Source organism: Bos indicus, chromosome 6, assembly GCF_029378745.1.
Source record: "Bos indicus isolate NIAB-ARS_2022 breed Sahiwal x Tharparkar chromosome 6, NIAB-ARS_B.indTharparkar_mat_pri_1.0, whole genome shotgun sequence".
Taxonomy (NCBI): domain Eukaryota; kingdom Metazoa; phylum Chordata; class Mammalia; order Artiodactyla; family Bovidae; genus Bos; species Bos indicus.
In genome coordinates, this window is record NC_091765.1 from 61,674,473 (window position 1) to 61,688,760 (window position 14,288).

The 14,288-nt window shown below is 40.8% G+C and overlaps 1 protein-coding gene across 2 annotated transcripts in view; it reads right to left on the bottom strand.

The window, feature by feature from the left end:
• Positions 1 to 4,888: 4,888 nt before the first annotated feature.
• BEND4 (BEN domain containing 4) overlaps positions 4,889 to 14,288 on the bottom strand; it is a 32,987-nt gene continuing 23,587 nt past the window's right edge. The window contains exons 4-5 of one of the 2 annotated variants that reach the window (XM_019962672.2): positions 12,682 to 12,922; positions 4,889 to 9,133 (exon numbers count right to left, since the gene is read on the bottom strand). In XM_019962672.2, coding sequence (XP_019818231.2) covers positions 8,916 to 9,133; positions 12,682 to 12,922 — 459 coding nt within the window. In that variant the 3' untranslated portion in view covers positions 4,889 to 8,915. The remainder of the gene's footprint in view (positions 9,134 to 12,681; positions 12,923 to 14,288) is intronic. The other variant, XM_070791369.1, reaches the window with a different exon arrangement.

Sequence of the window (14,288 nt, forward strand, 5' to 3'; positions counted from 1 at the left end):
CCATCTATTTCCTGACAGGCTGGTTCAAACACCAGGTGTGTATCACTAAGATGGTGTCTTATGTGAGGCCTGAAAAACAGCTTTAAGAGGAGGGAGGAATTATGAGAAAGAGTCAACCAGGGTTTGGGAGTACATCAAATTATATGTGAATAATTCCCTGAACTGGCATGTACTTTGGCTGAGATGCTCAGATTGAATTATCTTAGTGTGACAGAGACAGACATGTATTTTCTCTTTGTATGACTGACGCGGTTTTTAAAAAATATATTCAAGAATGAGTTGCTCAGTGGAACTTAGAATTTTCTCATAACAGGTGTTGGTCCTTTTTCTCCAAATAGTTACTTAACCATCAGCTGTATTTATTCCATTCCTGGGACACAGTACCTGTATAGTGCCAGGCAATCAGGCTCTCAGTAAATATATTGCATGAATGTATAATCAACTTAAAAAGGGTTCATCTATGGTATAGAGTTCTGGCAAGACAATGCACTGGTCATAGCAAACACCCTCTTCCAACAACATAAGAGAAGACTCTACACATGGACATCACCAGATGGTCAACACCGAAGTCAGACTGATTATATTCTTTGCAGCCAAAGATGGAGAAGCTCTATACAGTCAGCAAAAAGACCAGGAGCTGACTGTGGCTCAGATCATGAACTCCTGACTGCCAAATTCAGACTGAAATTGAAGAAAGTGGAGAAAACCACTAGCCCATTCAGGTATGACCTAAATCAAATCCCTTATGACTATACAGTGGAAGAGAGAAATACATTTAAGGGACCAGATCTGATAGACAGAGTGCCTGATGAACTATGGATGGAGGTTCGTGACATTGTACAGGAGACAGGAATCAAGACCATCCCCAAGAAAAACAAATGCAAAAAAGCAAAATGGCTGTCTGAGGAGGTCTTACAAATAGCTGTGAAAAGAAGGGAAGTGAAAAGCAAAGGAGAAAAGGAAAGATATACCCATTTGAATGCAGAGTTCCAAAGAATAGCAAGGAGAGATAAGAAAGGCTTCCTCAGCGATCAAGGCAAAGAAATAGAGGAAAACAATAGAACGCGAGACTAGAGATCTCTTCAAGAAAATGAGAGATACCAACGGAACATTTCATGCAAAGATGGGGCACAACAAAGGACAAAAATGGTATGGACCTAAGAGAAGCAAAAGATATTAAGAAGAGGTGGCAAGAATACACAGAAGAACTGTACAAAACAGATCTTCACGACCCAAATAATCACGATGGTGTGATCACTCACCTACAGCCAGACATCCTGGAATGTGAAGTCAAGTGGGCCTTAGAAAGCATCACTACGAACAAAGCTAGTGGAGGTGATGGAGTTCCAGTTGAGCTATTTCAAATCCTGAAAGATGATGCTGTGAAAGTGCTGCACTCAATATGCCAGCAAATTTGGAAAACTCAGCAGTGGCCACAGGACTGGAAAAGGTCAGTTTTCATTCCAGTCCCAAAGAAAGGCAATTCCAAAGAATGCTCAAACTACCGCACAATTGCACTCATCTCACACGCTAGTAAAGTAATGCTCAAAATTCTCCAAGCCAGGCTTCAGCAATACGTGAACCGTGACTTTCCAGATAGATGTTCAAGCTGGTTTTAGAAAAGGGAGAGGAACCAGAGATCAAATTGCCAACAGCCGCTGAATCATCAAAAAAGCAAGAGAGTTCCAGAAAAACATCTATTTCTGCTTTATTGACTATGTCAAAGCCTTTGACTGTGTGGATCACAATAAACTGTGGAAAATTCTGAAAGAGATGGGAGTACCAGACCACCTGATCTACCTCTTGAGAAACCTATATGCAGGTCAGGAAGCAACAGTTAGAACTGGACATGGAACAATAGACTGGTTCCAAATAGGAAAAGGAGTACGTCAAGGCTGTATATTGTCACCCTACTTATTTAACTTATATGCAGAGTACATCATGAGAAACGGTAGGCTGGATGAAGCACAAGCTGGAATCAAGATTGCCAGGAGAAATATCAATAACCTCAGATATGCAGATGACACCACCCTTGTCAGAAAGTGAACTAAAGAGCCTCTTGATGAAAGTGAAAGAGGAGAGTGAAAAAGTTGGCTTAAAGCTCAACATTCAGAAAACTAAGATCATGGCATCCGTTCCCATCACTTCATGGCAAATAGATGGGGAAACAGTGGAAACAGTGGCAGACTTTATTTTTGGGGGCTCCTAAATCACTGCCGATGGTGATTGCAGCCATGAAATTAAAAGACGCTTACTCCTTGGAAGGAAAGTTATGACCAACCTAGACAGCATATTCAAAAGCAGAGACATTACTTTGCCAACAAAGGTCAGTCTAGTCAAGGCTATGGTTTTTCCAGTGGTCATGTATGGATGTGAGAGTTGGACTGTGAAGAAAGCTGAGCACTGAAGAATTGATGCTTCTGAACTGTGGTGTTGGGAGAAGCCTCTTGAGTCCCTTGGACTGCAAGGAGATCCAACCAGTCCGTCCTAAAGATCAGTTTTGGGTGTTCATTGGAAGGACAGATGCTGAAGCTGAAACTCCCAATACTTAGACCACCTGATGCCAAGAGCTGACTCATTTGAAAAGACCCTGATCTGATGCTGGGAAAGATTGAGGGCAGGAGAAGGAGACGACAGAGGATGAGACGGCTGGATGGCATCACTGACTCGATGGACGTGAGTCTGAGTGAACTCTGGGAGTTGGCAATGGACAGGGAGGCCTGGCGTGCTGTGGTTCATGGGGTTGCAAAGAGTCGGACACGACTGAGTGACTGAACTGATGTAGTATGTAGTTTCCTCCTTTTTGGTAACTGAACACCACTCTGTTTTGTAGATATATCACATTTTATTTGTCCTTTCATCACCTGCTGAATGTAAACTGATTTCACTTTTTGGTATTGTAAGTAAAGCTCTTATGAATATTTATGTACAGGTTTTTGTTTAGACGTCTGTTTTCAGTTCTCTTGGGTATATACCCACTAGTGGAACTGATGGGTCAAACGACATTGAGCTTTTTAAGGAACTGCCAAATTGTTTTTCAAAGTGACTTACACCATTTACATTCTTACCAGCAGTGTATGAGTATTTCATCTTTCCATATTCTGATACCTTATCACATTACCTTTTTCATTGCTATTTCACTGTGGTTTAATTTGCATTTTCCTAATGACAAGTGGTGTTAAGCACCTTTTCACGTGCTTATCGGCCATTTGTATATATCTTCATTGGAGATATGTATATTTAGAACCCTTGCCCACTTTTAAATAGGTTATTTGTGCTTTAATTAATTAGGTTGTATTATTGTGTTGTAAAAGACCTATATATTCTGGCTACAAGTCTTTTATCAGATATATAATTTGTTAAGTATTTCCTCTATTCTATGGGCTTTTTGTTCTTTATGTTGCTTTTGGAAATGTAAAAGTTTTAACTTTGATGAAGTACAATTTATCTTTATCAGTTATACTTTCTGGTGTCGTATTGAGGAAAACTATTGCTTAACCCAAGATTTATTCCTGTTTTCTCCCAAGAGTTTTGTAGTTTTAGCTCTTCCATTTATTTTGAATTACCTTTTGCACATGGTATAAAAGTAGGGGTCCAACTTCATTCTTTTGGATGTGGATATCCTATTGACTCAGGATAATCTGTCATAAAGGCTATTCTTTCCTTATTATCTTAGCACCCTTGTTAAAAATCAACTGACCACAAATGTAAACATTGTTTGCATTTCCATAAGAACTTTAGGATAAAGTGGTCAATTTCTGCAGAGGTCACCTGAAATTTGGTTAGGAACTACAATGGACTCGTAGATCAATCTGGGAAGTACTGCCATCTTAACAATATTGATTCCTCCACTTTACTATCATGCAGTATCTTCCCAGTTATTCAGAACTTCTAAAATTTCTTCCACTAATGTACTGTAGTTTGCAGAGTACAAGTCTGGCACTTATTTTTAAAAGTTCATTCCTAAGGGTTTGTTTCTGATATGATTGAAAATAAAATTGTTTTTTAAATTTCAGAGTGTTGCTAGTGCATAGAAGAGTTGATTTTCATATACTGATCTTGTTTCCTGCAACCTTGCTGAATTTGTTCCTAACATCTGTTTGATTTGTAGCTTTTACTGTGTGACCTGCTACAAAATATTAAAAACCAAAGTGACTTAATAATCCTGTTTCAATGCTTTAGAATAGCAAAATAATTTAAATTTCATTTTAATTTATATTCCAATTCAAACTCAAATTATTTGGACTAAATTGTTTTTCCATCCAAAACTGCTGTTTAGGACACTCACCTTGTAGTGCAAAAATAAAACCTTTTCCCTAAATGAAAAAATGTATTAGTTTTTACTTGGTCTAACTTATGAATGATACATTCAGTCTCATTGTTCAATAGTATTTGGTATTTTAGATTCATTTTATGTAGTAACTAGTGGGAAGCCACCATGCCATCTTATTTAGCCATAGCTACTTTGCTTTTGTAATGAGGTCACTGTTCATAAACAATCAACATCTTTTCACTGTTAAAGGGTCAAGAGAAGAAACTGTAGCATTCGTCCTCTCCCGGAGCAATGGACCTACAGAAGCATGTACGTTTAAAGTGTGAATGCAGAAAATGCTGGACAGAAATTTTGGGTCACATGTCACTTTCACTTCATCACTGGTTGTCCCCTTCATTCACTAGATCAAATGGATTTTTTGGATGAGTTCTGGTCAGTTCCCGGACATAACTATCTTTTATATGGGTATTAAGCATGTAACATTTTCTTGGCATTCTGAGTCATGCAGAAAAGCCCTAGTGTCAAGGCAAAAAAAAAAGTTTTGTTAAAGAAAAAAACACCCAGAAAAGCGTCTTGAATAAATTTGAGAAAGATGCAAAAAGCAAGTTAAAACACTTAACATAAACTTGACATTTATTGTGCAACTTTATCTCCAACAGAACAAGTGGCATTCTAGAGGTATATGAAGTAATAAAATCAATACTCCAGTTAGAACACCTGAAATAACTGGCTCTAGTAACAAATGTTGCTTATAATTAAAAATATTGAATGTTTAAAAAACTCTTATAACATTTTAAGTTCCTAAAAGAAATGTGCCTAACACTTAAAAAACAACTTACTCTTCTATATAAATTGTTCACAAAAAATCTTGCTATCCTGTATTACACTATGCATTTATAGCTTTATTAACATATCTCTAGTGGGTATTAACTCTACACAGTACAATCAAATAGAAATTATTAATAAAGAATCAACAAGACTTCAACAATAAAAATATCAGGATCAATGGATTTGTCACAGTTTCTGCACATGTGTTCTTCATAGAAAATAGAGTAAAGGCAAGTTGGCCCCAGTGTCAGGCTGCTACACGAGTTCCAGGGAGGAGACACACACAAAGGCAATGCCTACATGGGGCAGGGTCGGACTGGAGCAGCGACCTTCAGGGTTTCAGGACCCCTCTCACGGCCTGGCATGCCCTGTTCCCTAGAAACAAAGCCAGGCACTGATGGCCGAGGCAAGCTCTTGAAACTTCAAACACAGCCAGAGGTGTTAAAGCCACAACTAAAGGAAAGGATCAACAGATTACTGTATTTTCCTACAAAACCTTCACGACAATGCTCACAGTGACATCATGGTTAGAACCCTCTCTTCCAAACCAGACTCATCAAATCTAAGGCTACGAATACAACTGATGTGAAAAGTGAATGAATGCTGGCTAATGATGTCCAGTGCCACGTCTAACATCTATCTGTTCCCAAAGAACATCACTTCACTGAGTTCAAAGTTTTGCTTTTATATCCCTGCATTTTTGTACTGGGAACCCTATGATGGAAATGTGAACAAATTAGTCATTTTATTCACTACTTCGATTAAACAACAAATCTATCCCCAAAGTGTTGATGGGTTTTGAGAACGGGAGAAAACTGGAACTATTGGAGAAAACTGAACAAGTCATTCCACTTTCTAAACCCAAAGATTTCCCCTTACTAGCTGAGTAATAATAAGCTCAATAAAATGGGATAACAATAACAGCCTAGGGAGTGCTTGTGAGGATTAAAATGAGAGGAGGCATAAAGTGCTTAGCAAAACACCTGCACACAGGACTCTGAACTATAAGCTATAGCTTTGTCAGTGGTTCTGAATGGGTCTGAAGAGTTTCCAATGCAGGCAAGACCCATCAGGCTACTTGTACTGGGCCAATTCTGACAATGAACATGCTTTTGAGTAAGTCATCTTACCAGATGTATTTTTTATTGTAATTTGGGGAACTGTGATTCAGTGAAAGCCTAGTGCTTCTATTAGCCAGTTTTGGACAGTCATGAGGAAATTTAATCTGGTGCTTTTACCACAAAGATATGGTAATTCAGTGCTATCAATAAGCCATACTGACCGAGCTGGTCGTTAAGATGACTGAAGTCCTCTGAGTGTTCTCTGCAACTGAATACACCATGGAGGGTGAAAGTGGTCTCTAACAGGTAAATATACTCTTTATAGTTTTGAATTTTAATTAGGAGGCAAGTACTGGTGAGTTATTACTTGTGCACTTCATGTTGTCCAGCATTAATTCTCCACTGTCTAACCACTGGCTGATAATTCAAGTAACTGCAGAGGGCCCTCAACTGGGTGGCATTTTCCACATTATTTCAAGTGAAGTGGTTATTTTTATCCAGTACTTACATGACTGAAAGAAGCCATCACTATGTTTACAAAAATATATCATAATGATACATACTGCTGTTTAGAGACATTTCCACTAGCGTTCTGACTCAAGCATCCTATTTGACATGTTTTGCCAAGCAGTTTTGGCAAGTGTCACCACATTAAACACACACCAGCAAGACTTGCACCATATGTTGAAAATCACTATTACGTTTTAAAAATTGGTATATAAGAGCTGTCAAAAATTAGCATCTGTATGGTGAGACGACATAGCATTGAATGAGAAAAGTTTAAATCTTTTCTAAAAATGAAGCTATCCAAGAATGAGACTTTTTTAAAATGAATGAAATCTAAGAAAAACTAAGGAGGTGGTCTGTGGGCATCAGGTCAGGTTCTAGAGTTCATGTTGAGTGACAGAATTCAAATGAGGGCAATATTCACTTGTTTTTCTGAAAACAGTGCATGCTTCCTACTTGATACTCCATTTGTTTTCTGAGAGCATCAGGAGGTCAAGCCATTCAAAGCGGCAGGAAGATGCAGACATCATGAACTTGCAGATTCCCCAGTTTGTACTGTTGTCTAGATTTTGGGGAAAAAATCTGCTATTATAAGAATTTACTGGACGTAATCATCCTATTGCTATCTGACACATGGGGAAGCTGGATCAAATAATATACTAATATATCACCTTATAATTCTGATGAAGGTCAATGAGTTTATGACTGACAGAAGACTACACAGTCAATGTTTGTGACTAACGAAGGGCTAAGAAAGATCCAGAATATAAAATCACCCACTTGCTCTACGGCTGTGAAGCAGCCACATATATAACATCTCTCAATTTCCCTATCAAAAGAGATGATGACTTTTTTTTTTAAACAAATGCTCTAACGTTATCCTCTCCATTCCCAGTGAAGCCTAAAACAGCAGCAGCCTTTAATAAAAGCTGCCCATTTAGCCCTAAGCTTTACAAAGAATGCAGTTATCTGGATTAGGGTGATAAAGGAAGCCTCCCCTCCTACCCACACCTGAAGCAGAAACAGATTCTATCATCTCTAGAGCATCTGCTGACACGAAATGGTTCCAAAGACATTACTACAAACTTGAGCTCAACAAATTAAACTGGGGAAAGTAGTGGGAAAGGTCAGTGCTAACTCAGCCAAGGCCAGAAATTCAGGGGAATACTGGAGGGAAGCAAGTACAACAACTGGGGTGAAACATTTCCATTGGTGACAAAGAGAAACAAGATTTATGCAAATTCTAAAGATCAACTCAGCACAAAAAGACCCTCAAATTTCAGAGACATTACAAACACGCCCGTTGCATAGTTGTCAGAATGGCCTTGAAACTGTGTGTGTACAATTCCAGAACAAATTCAGTGAACACCATCGGCCTCACCATTTGTTTGGTCCTCAGCGCACCGAACGACTAGCTGATTGAAACTCTCATTGTGCAGCCCATCACTTTGGCATTGTGTCAACAGAGCCTGATTTAAGGCTGTGGAAATTGTGCATCTATGAACCTACAAAGTTGAGCATTTGAAAATGGTTTTGGATCTTTGGATGTTTCTTGACTAACACAGTGAAAACTTTTACTGTTCGTCAACTCCAGAGATCATATAGTGCCTTCCTTATCAACACAGTAGAAATTTTATTTTTTGGTAAAAAGTAACAGAGAGAAACAGCTAGCTTCCAACTCATCATTGTCTAGAGGTGACCTCTGATCTCTGGTTTCTGTTTTAGTAACAGGTTCTTGTCAATGCAGACACAACATACAATGTCACCTATCCTATGTCTTTGCTGAGAAGTATAAATTCAAGTCTTTGGAAAACATAAAGACAACTTATCTGAACTAAAATGAGAATGCCTGTTCCGTGTCCCTCAGGACAATGCTGCGTCTCCAGCTTCTCCCATGAGCACCACACCAACCTCCATGGGGACCAGCCCTGCTCACGAAGCAGAGCTTACCTGAAGGCATGAGACAGGCGAACAAGAACTTACCTATCTTTTTTCACCCTCACCATCTAACTGAAATCAACCGTAGTTTTTTCTTTGTATAATATAGTATTCTGAAAACCTCTGCAGGCTCCATACACTTTCCAAACTTGTATTGGGAGCTGTTTGGCAGTAGGTCAAGAGAGTTAAGGTTTAGGATGTGTAAAGTCTGACAGAGTGACATGCTTTGGATTCTAAAGTGATGGTAACAGAACATTCACCATTGGAACTTGAGAGGACTGGCTGCTCGTGTGGAAAGATTTTGTCCACTAATCACCAGATCCATCCTGGGAATTTTTATTGAAGACTTCATCCTGGGAAGGCTGGTGATCGATCCCTTCATAAAAGGAACCTCCGTTGTGCAGGAAAGTGCCCACGGCTCGCCCCTGCCGGGCGTGACCCACAGCATCGCTGAACACTTTGTTTATCTGCTCCTCTGAGGGCATCCACCAGTCGGGGTTGGAGGTACAGTGCATCCTAATGAATTCTGTGGGAATATACACAACAGTAAAAAAGAAAAAAAAAAGAGAGAGAGAAACAGCTGGTTTTTGCAGTGGATGACAAGGATGCTTAAACTTTAACAGCAGCTCTATAAGGAAAGCTTTATGGGACATCAGATGTAGTGCCATGATGACGTCACTTATTAGACTTTAAAACTTACACCATCTACATTTTCTACTCACGTGCAAAAATAAAAATTATGTGAGTGATCCCTCTAAGACACATTTGCTATGAATGGTAAATCTGATTTGTGAAGCATGGTCTGCACCATGCTAGGTTCAAACCCTGTTGTTACATGCCCACATTTTTAACTCTTTCCAGAAGCACAGCAAGTATCATTAGTATGGTATTCTTTAACCAGCTACTAATTTGTAGATTAAGTGCAAGAAAATAAAATCTCAGTAAGAACCTGCATAAGTTTTGGTTCAGAAGAGATTTCCACATTATTACAGGCTGTATTTATGTCTCTAATTATGATATCTATACATGTACTGACAAATATTTTTTAGATGAGTTTTCCTCTAAATATTTAATTTCACCAGATACAATTAGGAAGAGGTAAGTGTATAAAGAGTAGCTAAGACTCCAATAAAACAATCTTGGCCTCCCTCCAGCTGAGTTCAGATCAACCTATCCTGTTTTCTCAGTCAGGGGACATGCAGAGTTCCCATACAGCTGTTTCATTAATAACATGGGCATCTGAAAGCTGAACTGAGCACTCTGGAAAAGGTCCTAAGTCAAACTGTGTTTTTTTATTTTTTGCACAGCTGATTCAAAGTTCAGGGTGACTGCTGTTTACACATCATTTCTTCTCCAGCACTGCTCCCTCTATAAGACAACGGTTCTGGTCATAGGATTGGATTTGTCTGAAATTTATTTATGAAACCCTGATCCTATTTGCCCTTTGAAGCTGATGCTTTTAAGAACTTGGACCAGAAAAATCTCATGAACTGAACTGTGTCTATCTTAGCAGATAAACAGGGGCATTCCCTTCAATTTCATGCCTGAGGTGAGAGACTCGTTCATCTCGTTCAAGTCCCAGCTCCGGTGGCCTTCGCTGGGGTTGAGAACTGTGTTTATTCAGCATCTCATCCTGCAAAATCGTCAGGAACCAGATGGCTGATGGTGGGGTGCAAGCCTAGGAAACACCGAAGGACACCTACATCCTCAAACCCGGGTCATGGTCACTACAACGCTGAACAGAGAGAAAGCAAATGGGACCACTAGGGCTCACATAGCTAGATCTCTCCCTATTATCTTCCTTGTGTTCACACTTATTCCCAACTATAACTGTCCTCAGATCGCCTCCAGCTAGGCTGTGAGCTCCACAAGTCAGGGATTCTGTTTTCTCCTCCTCTCTGCCTTTCTCAGGTCTCCTACCTCAAGTGTTTACAAGTATTCCATAACTGTTTAAGAAGTTCCCCTACCTCTGTCCAGATGCCCCATTCTCATAGGAACATAAAGAAATGAAAGAAAGGTGCCTGTGAGCAGGAATCAAGGCTAACTGTCGAGGGCGCTGTAGCCCTGCCACTCTGAGAACGTGCTGCTCTGTGATACCTACACTGCCCCCTCCTTAGCACCCACTGCTGTGACAGGACTTACTCCAACACTGTGCCAGATGATTACAAGATCAAAGGAGAGGTCATTCTGTTACACAGACTGGAAGCATTGTCACATCCCTGACCCCTCTCTTCCTGCTGGAGTCAAACCACCCCAGGGAACAGGCCCGCCTAGAATTTGATTTCACTCCCTGAAGCACCCTGCTCTCCATCCCTCAAGTGTCCAAACATCTGCCACTTCCTTGGCCCTCCTATACTTGCTGACCACAAGGACGTCACCCTGGGAGTCATCACACCTCAGCCTTCAGGAAGGGAATCCCATTTAGGTCAAAGAAGGCCCCAAGATTTCAGCCTTTGGGACACACACAAGGGCTCTAACCAGCTGCCCTGACACATCAGCAGTTCCTGCCTATGCCTTCTCCACCCATGGGCAGGGGAGGCCTGTGTGTCCTGCGCAGCTCTCCTGTGTTGGAGAGTACATGTTCTGATTGGGCAGCCTGGGCTGCATCGGTGTCCCAGCGGGCCTGGCAGCATTCCCAGGGCAGCAACACTAGTGCTTTGGGATGTAAGTTAATCCCTCAGTTTCAAAGACTTGCTCATTAAAATGTAAAATGTTTAACAAGGATTTATGGAAAGGGACAGTGAGCCCCCTTATCCTGATTCTTCACAAGCCGCACGGCAAATTCCTGAATACATACTGAGCATGCTCTCAGCAGACCCCCTCCCCCTGCTAAGCTTACCACCCCTCTGGTACCTCTGTCTGCTCTGACGATATTGGGGAATAAAGGAACGTGTGGCTAGTTTGCTAAGACAGACACTGGAAATGTCCATCACCCAGACACTCTAAATGGAATTTTTAGACTGGCCAACAGGGTGCGCTCCAGCGCACCTGCGCCAAGTTGTCCATAATGCTGGCATCTTCATTCTAGGTGGCCTGTCAAGTCTGGGCCACCTGGATCAATCACCTGGGGAGGTTGCGAGGTGCAATAATGCACGCCTCTCCTGTCCTCCCCCCCAGACCCGCTCAGTCGGAAGTTCAGGGTGGCTCTGGGGATCTCTGTTGCTAACGAATGCTGCACAGGCACCCTAGTCACTGTGGGCGTCAGGACAGGGGTGCGGGAGTGAGTGTCCTTCTGATGAGGAAGGCCTTATCAGTGATCAGGTTTTTCCACTGTGACTTCTTCACCAGGAAATATTTTGATTCCTATCAGGAGTAAATCATTATTAAGTCTTCCAAGCAATAAAATCACTCTTGAACTGTATACAAGTCAACACTCTGATACGGACTTTTCAGGTGTGAACAGAGCCTACGCTGGCGTTGTAACGTTTGCACTTGTCTGTGTTGATCTGCACCCACCCGGTCAACCATCTACATCTGGCCTCTTCCTCCTCACCCTCTGCCTGGCCTATCCGTAGTGTGCATCGGCTAGAGTAATCAGCTCTTAATACTGATGACGTGGTGTTATCTGAGCAGTATTTTTTAAATACGGAAACTTAAAAAAAACTAGAACAGAATCTGACTGGGCGAGAAATACTTTAGGCCTATGGAAAATTAACTAAATAAATTTAAGGAGCAGGGGCAAGTATTCTCGACAAGGGTAGCTAGACTGGGGGAGGGTGCCATAGGCTTCAAATGAAAACGGGGTAAATTTTAAAATCCCTTGTCTTCTTTTCCTGTGTGCTTTACCCAGTGTTCCAGCTTTCCTGGAGGTGGCCTTCCCAGGCAGCAAAGAAAATCTGAACTTAAAGCGTGAAACATGAGGTGCTATGCAGTGCTTATGTGCCACTAAGCGCTAAAGCAAACAAAGAATTTTTAAAGAACTTCTCGATACCAAAGAGATGGGCTACATGAAGCCTACAAAGTCTCAGCGGAAAAAAACCAAAATACAGTCAAGGCTGAACACTTGCACGGGGAGCCACAGCCAATGCGGTGAAATGAGATCACAGATGGACACTGAGCGGAAGGATGCAGTACCTCGGAGGCATGTTACTTTAACTGGATCCAGAGGGCGTCTCTCAGGACCTGTCTCTCCTGACTGCACTGACCTTTTCCTTTTTCCAAGGCCGCATGAGTACTTAAGCTCATCGGTAGTGAAAACAAATCTGATGAGGTATCGAAGGAGCCGCCTCCCATCTTTCTTTGAAGAATTTACAGCCTCATCCCACTGTTTGCTCGTTATGTAGACAGGATAGTTGTTCAACAGCTGCTTGCTTCCCTGGAAAAGCGAAACATTTTCTCATTACCTACTTAGCTGGCCAGCCGGCAGCCCAGGCGATCTCCATTTCAAAGGCAAACATGCTTTTTAACCAAGTGGCTATGCTGACAATGAACCGGGTACTGAAGAGCACAAGTAATTGCTCACTCTCAAAACGGGCACTTTTCAAATTACATTTGCATTTTCTATAACAAGAGCCAATGAGGTTTAATGAACACCTTTGAAAGAGGAGCTATTTTTAACTTGCATTTTAACAGGTAGGTTAAAACGTGTCAAGATCCAATGACAGGAAACACTATTTAAATATAACCTGTAACTTTCCTTTTCAATCTATTAAAATATGCAAAAATGACTTTGAAGAGTGTGATCAAACAGGTCTCCTCATCTTTTGGCTGGTGGTTAAGTACTTTTAGAAATGACGCTGGTGGGTTATTTCCATAAGGTCTTTTTTTTTTGTGTTTAATGTACCTAATATCTGATAGCTGTTGCATTTCAGTGAAACAGCATTAAAAAGTGAATTTAAAAAAAGTGGAATTGTGGAAACAGAAAAAAAATCACTAATAATAATGCAAAACAAGTTTCCTCAAATTATAGCTTCTGCAAATGCCACTATTTTATCAACTCAAAATTTTTCTTACTTTTCACCTTTATAATTTATGTCTGCTATAAAATTCCCAGGCTAAATAGCTGCAATGGGACTAATTATAGGAATTTCTGTAACATTTATAAGCCATGTTTAGTCAGTTGCACCTACACAACCATTATTTTAGTTCTGGTTGTCCATAAAAGTCTACAGTCCAGGACAAATTAATTAACCCATGATCTCAGTTTTAATGTACTTCTTCCCCAGTAATTAAGGTGTACAAAATAAAGAAGGGAAACTCATTCAGTTTTACAACTTTGCAAATTTACTATAGGTTATAAATTGGCACTGTTTGGGTCTCACAGGTTTTTATTTTAAAAAGTGCTCTGTTCACAAGGTCTGAGGAGGGCAAATGGTACAGGAGCCAACAGGAAAGGAAGAGACAGCAGACACAGCTATGAAACTGTCACTGGACTATACCCACAGAAACTCAGCACCGCAGTGTCATACTCCCGTGAAGTAGCAGGCGTGCGACTGAGTGTCTTTTTTATAGAAAGCAACTGAGGGACAGGGTTTGAGGTTTGAATTTAGTCAGTTTGGGTTTAAACTGAATCTTAGTTCTGCATCTTACTTGGTGTTTCTTGAGCAAGTTACTTCAACTGAGAGGAAGAACTAAGCTATCATAGGTTTAAACTATGAGTATTTGGGAGCATAAACCAGCCCTTGGCTGTGTCCTACATATGATCAAAAGACGGGCAGGAGCCCAGAGGTTCCTAAGGGCCT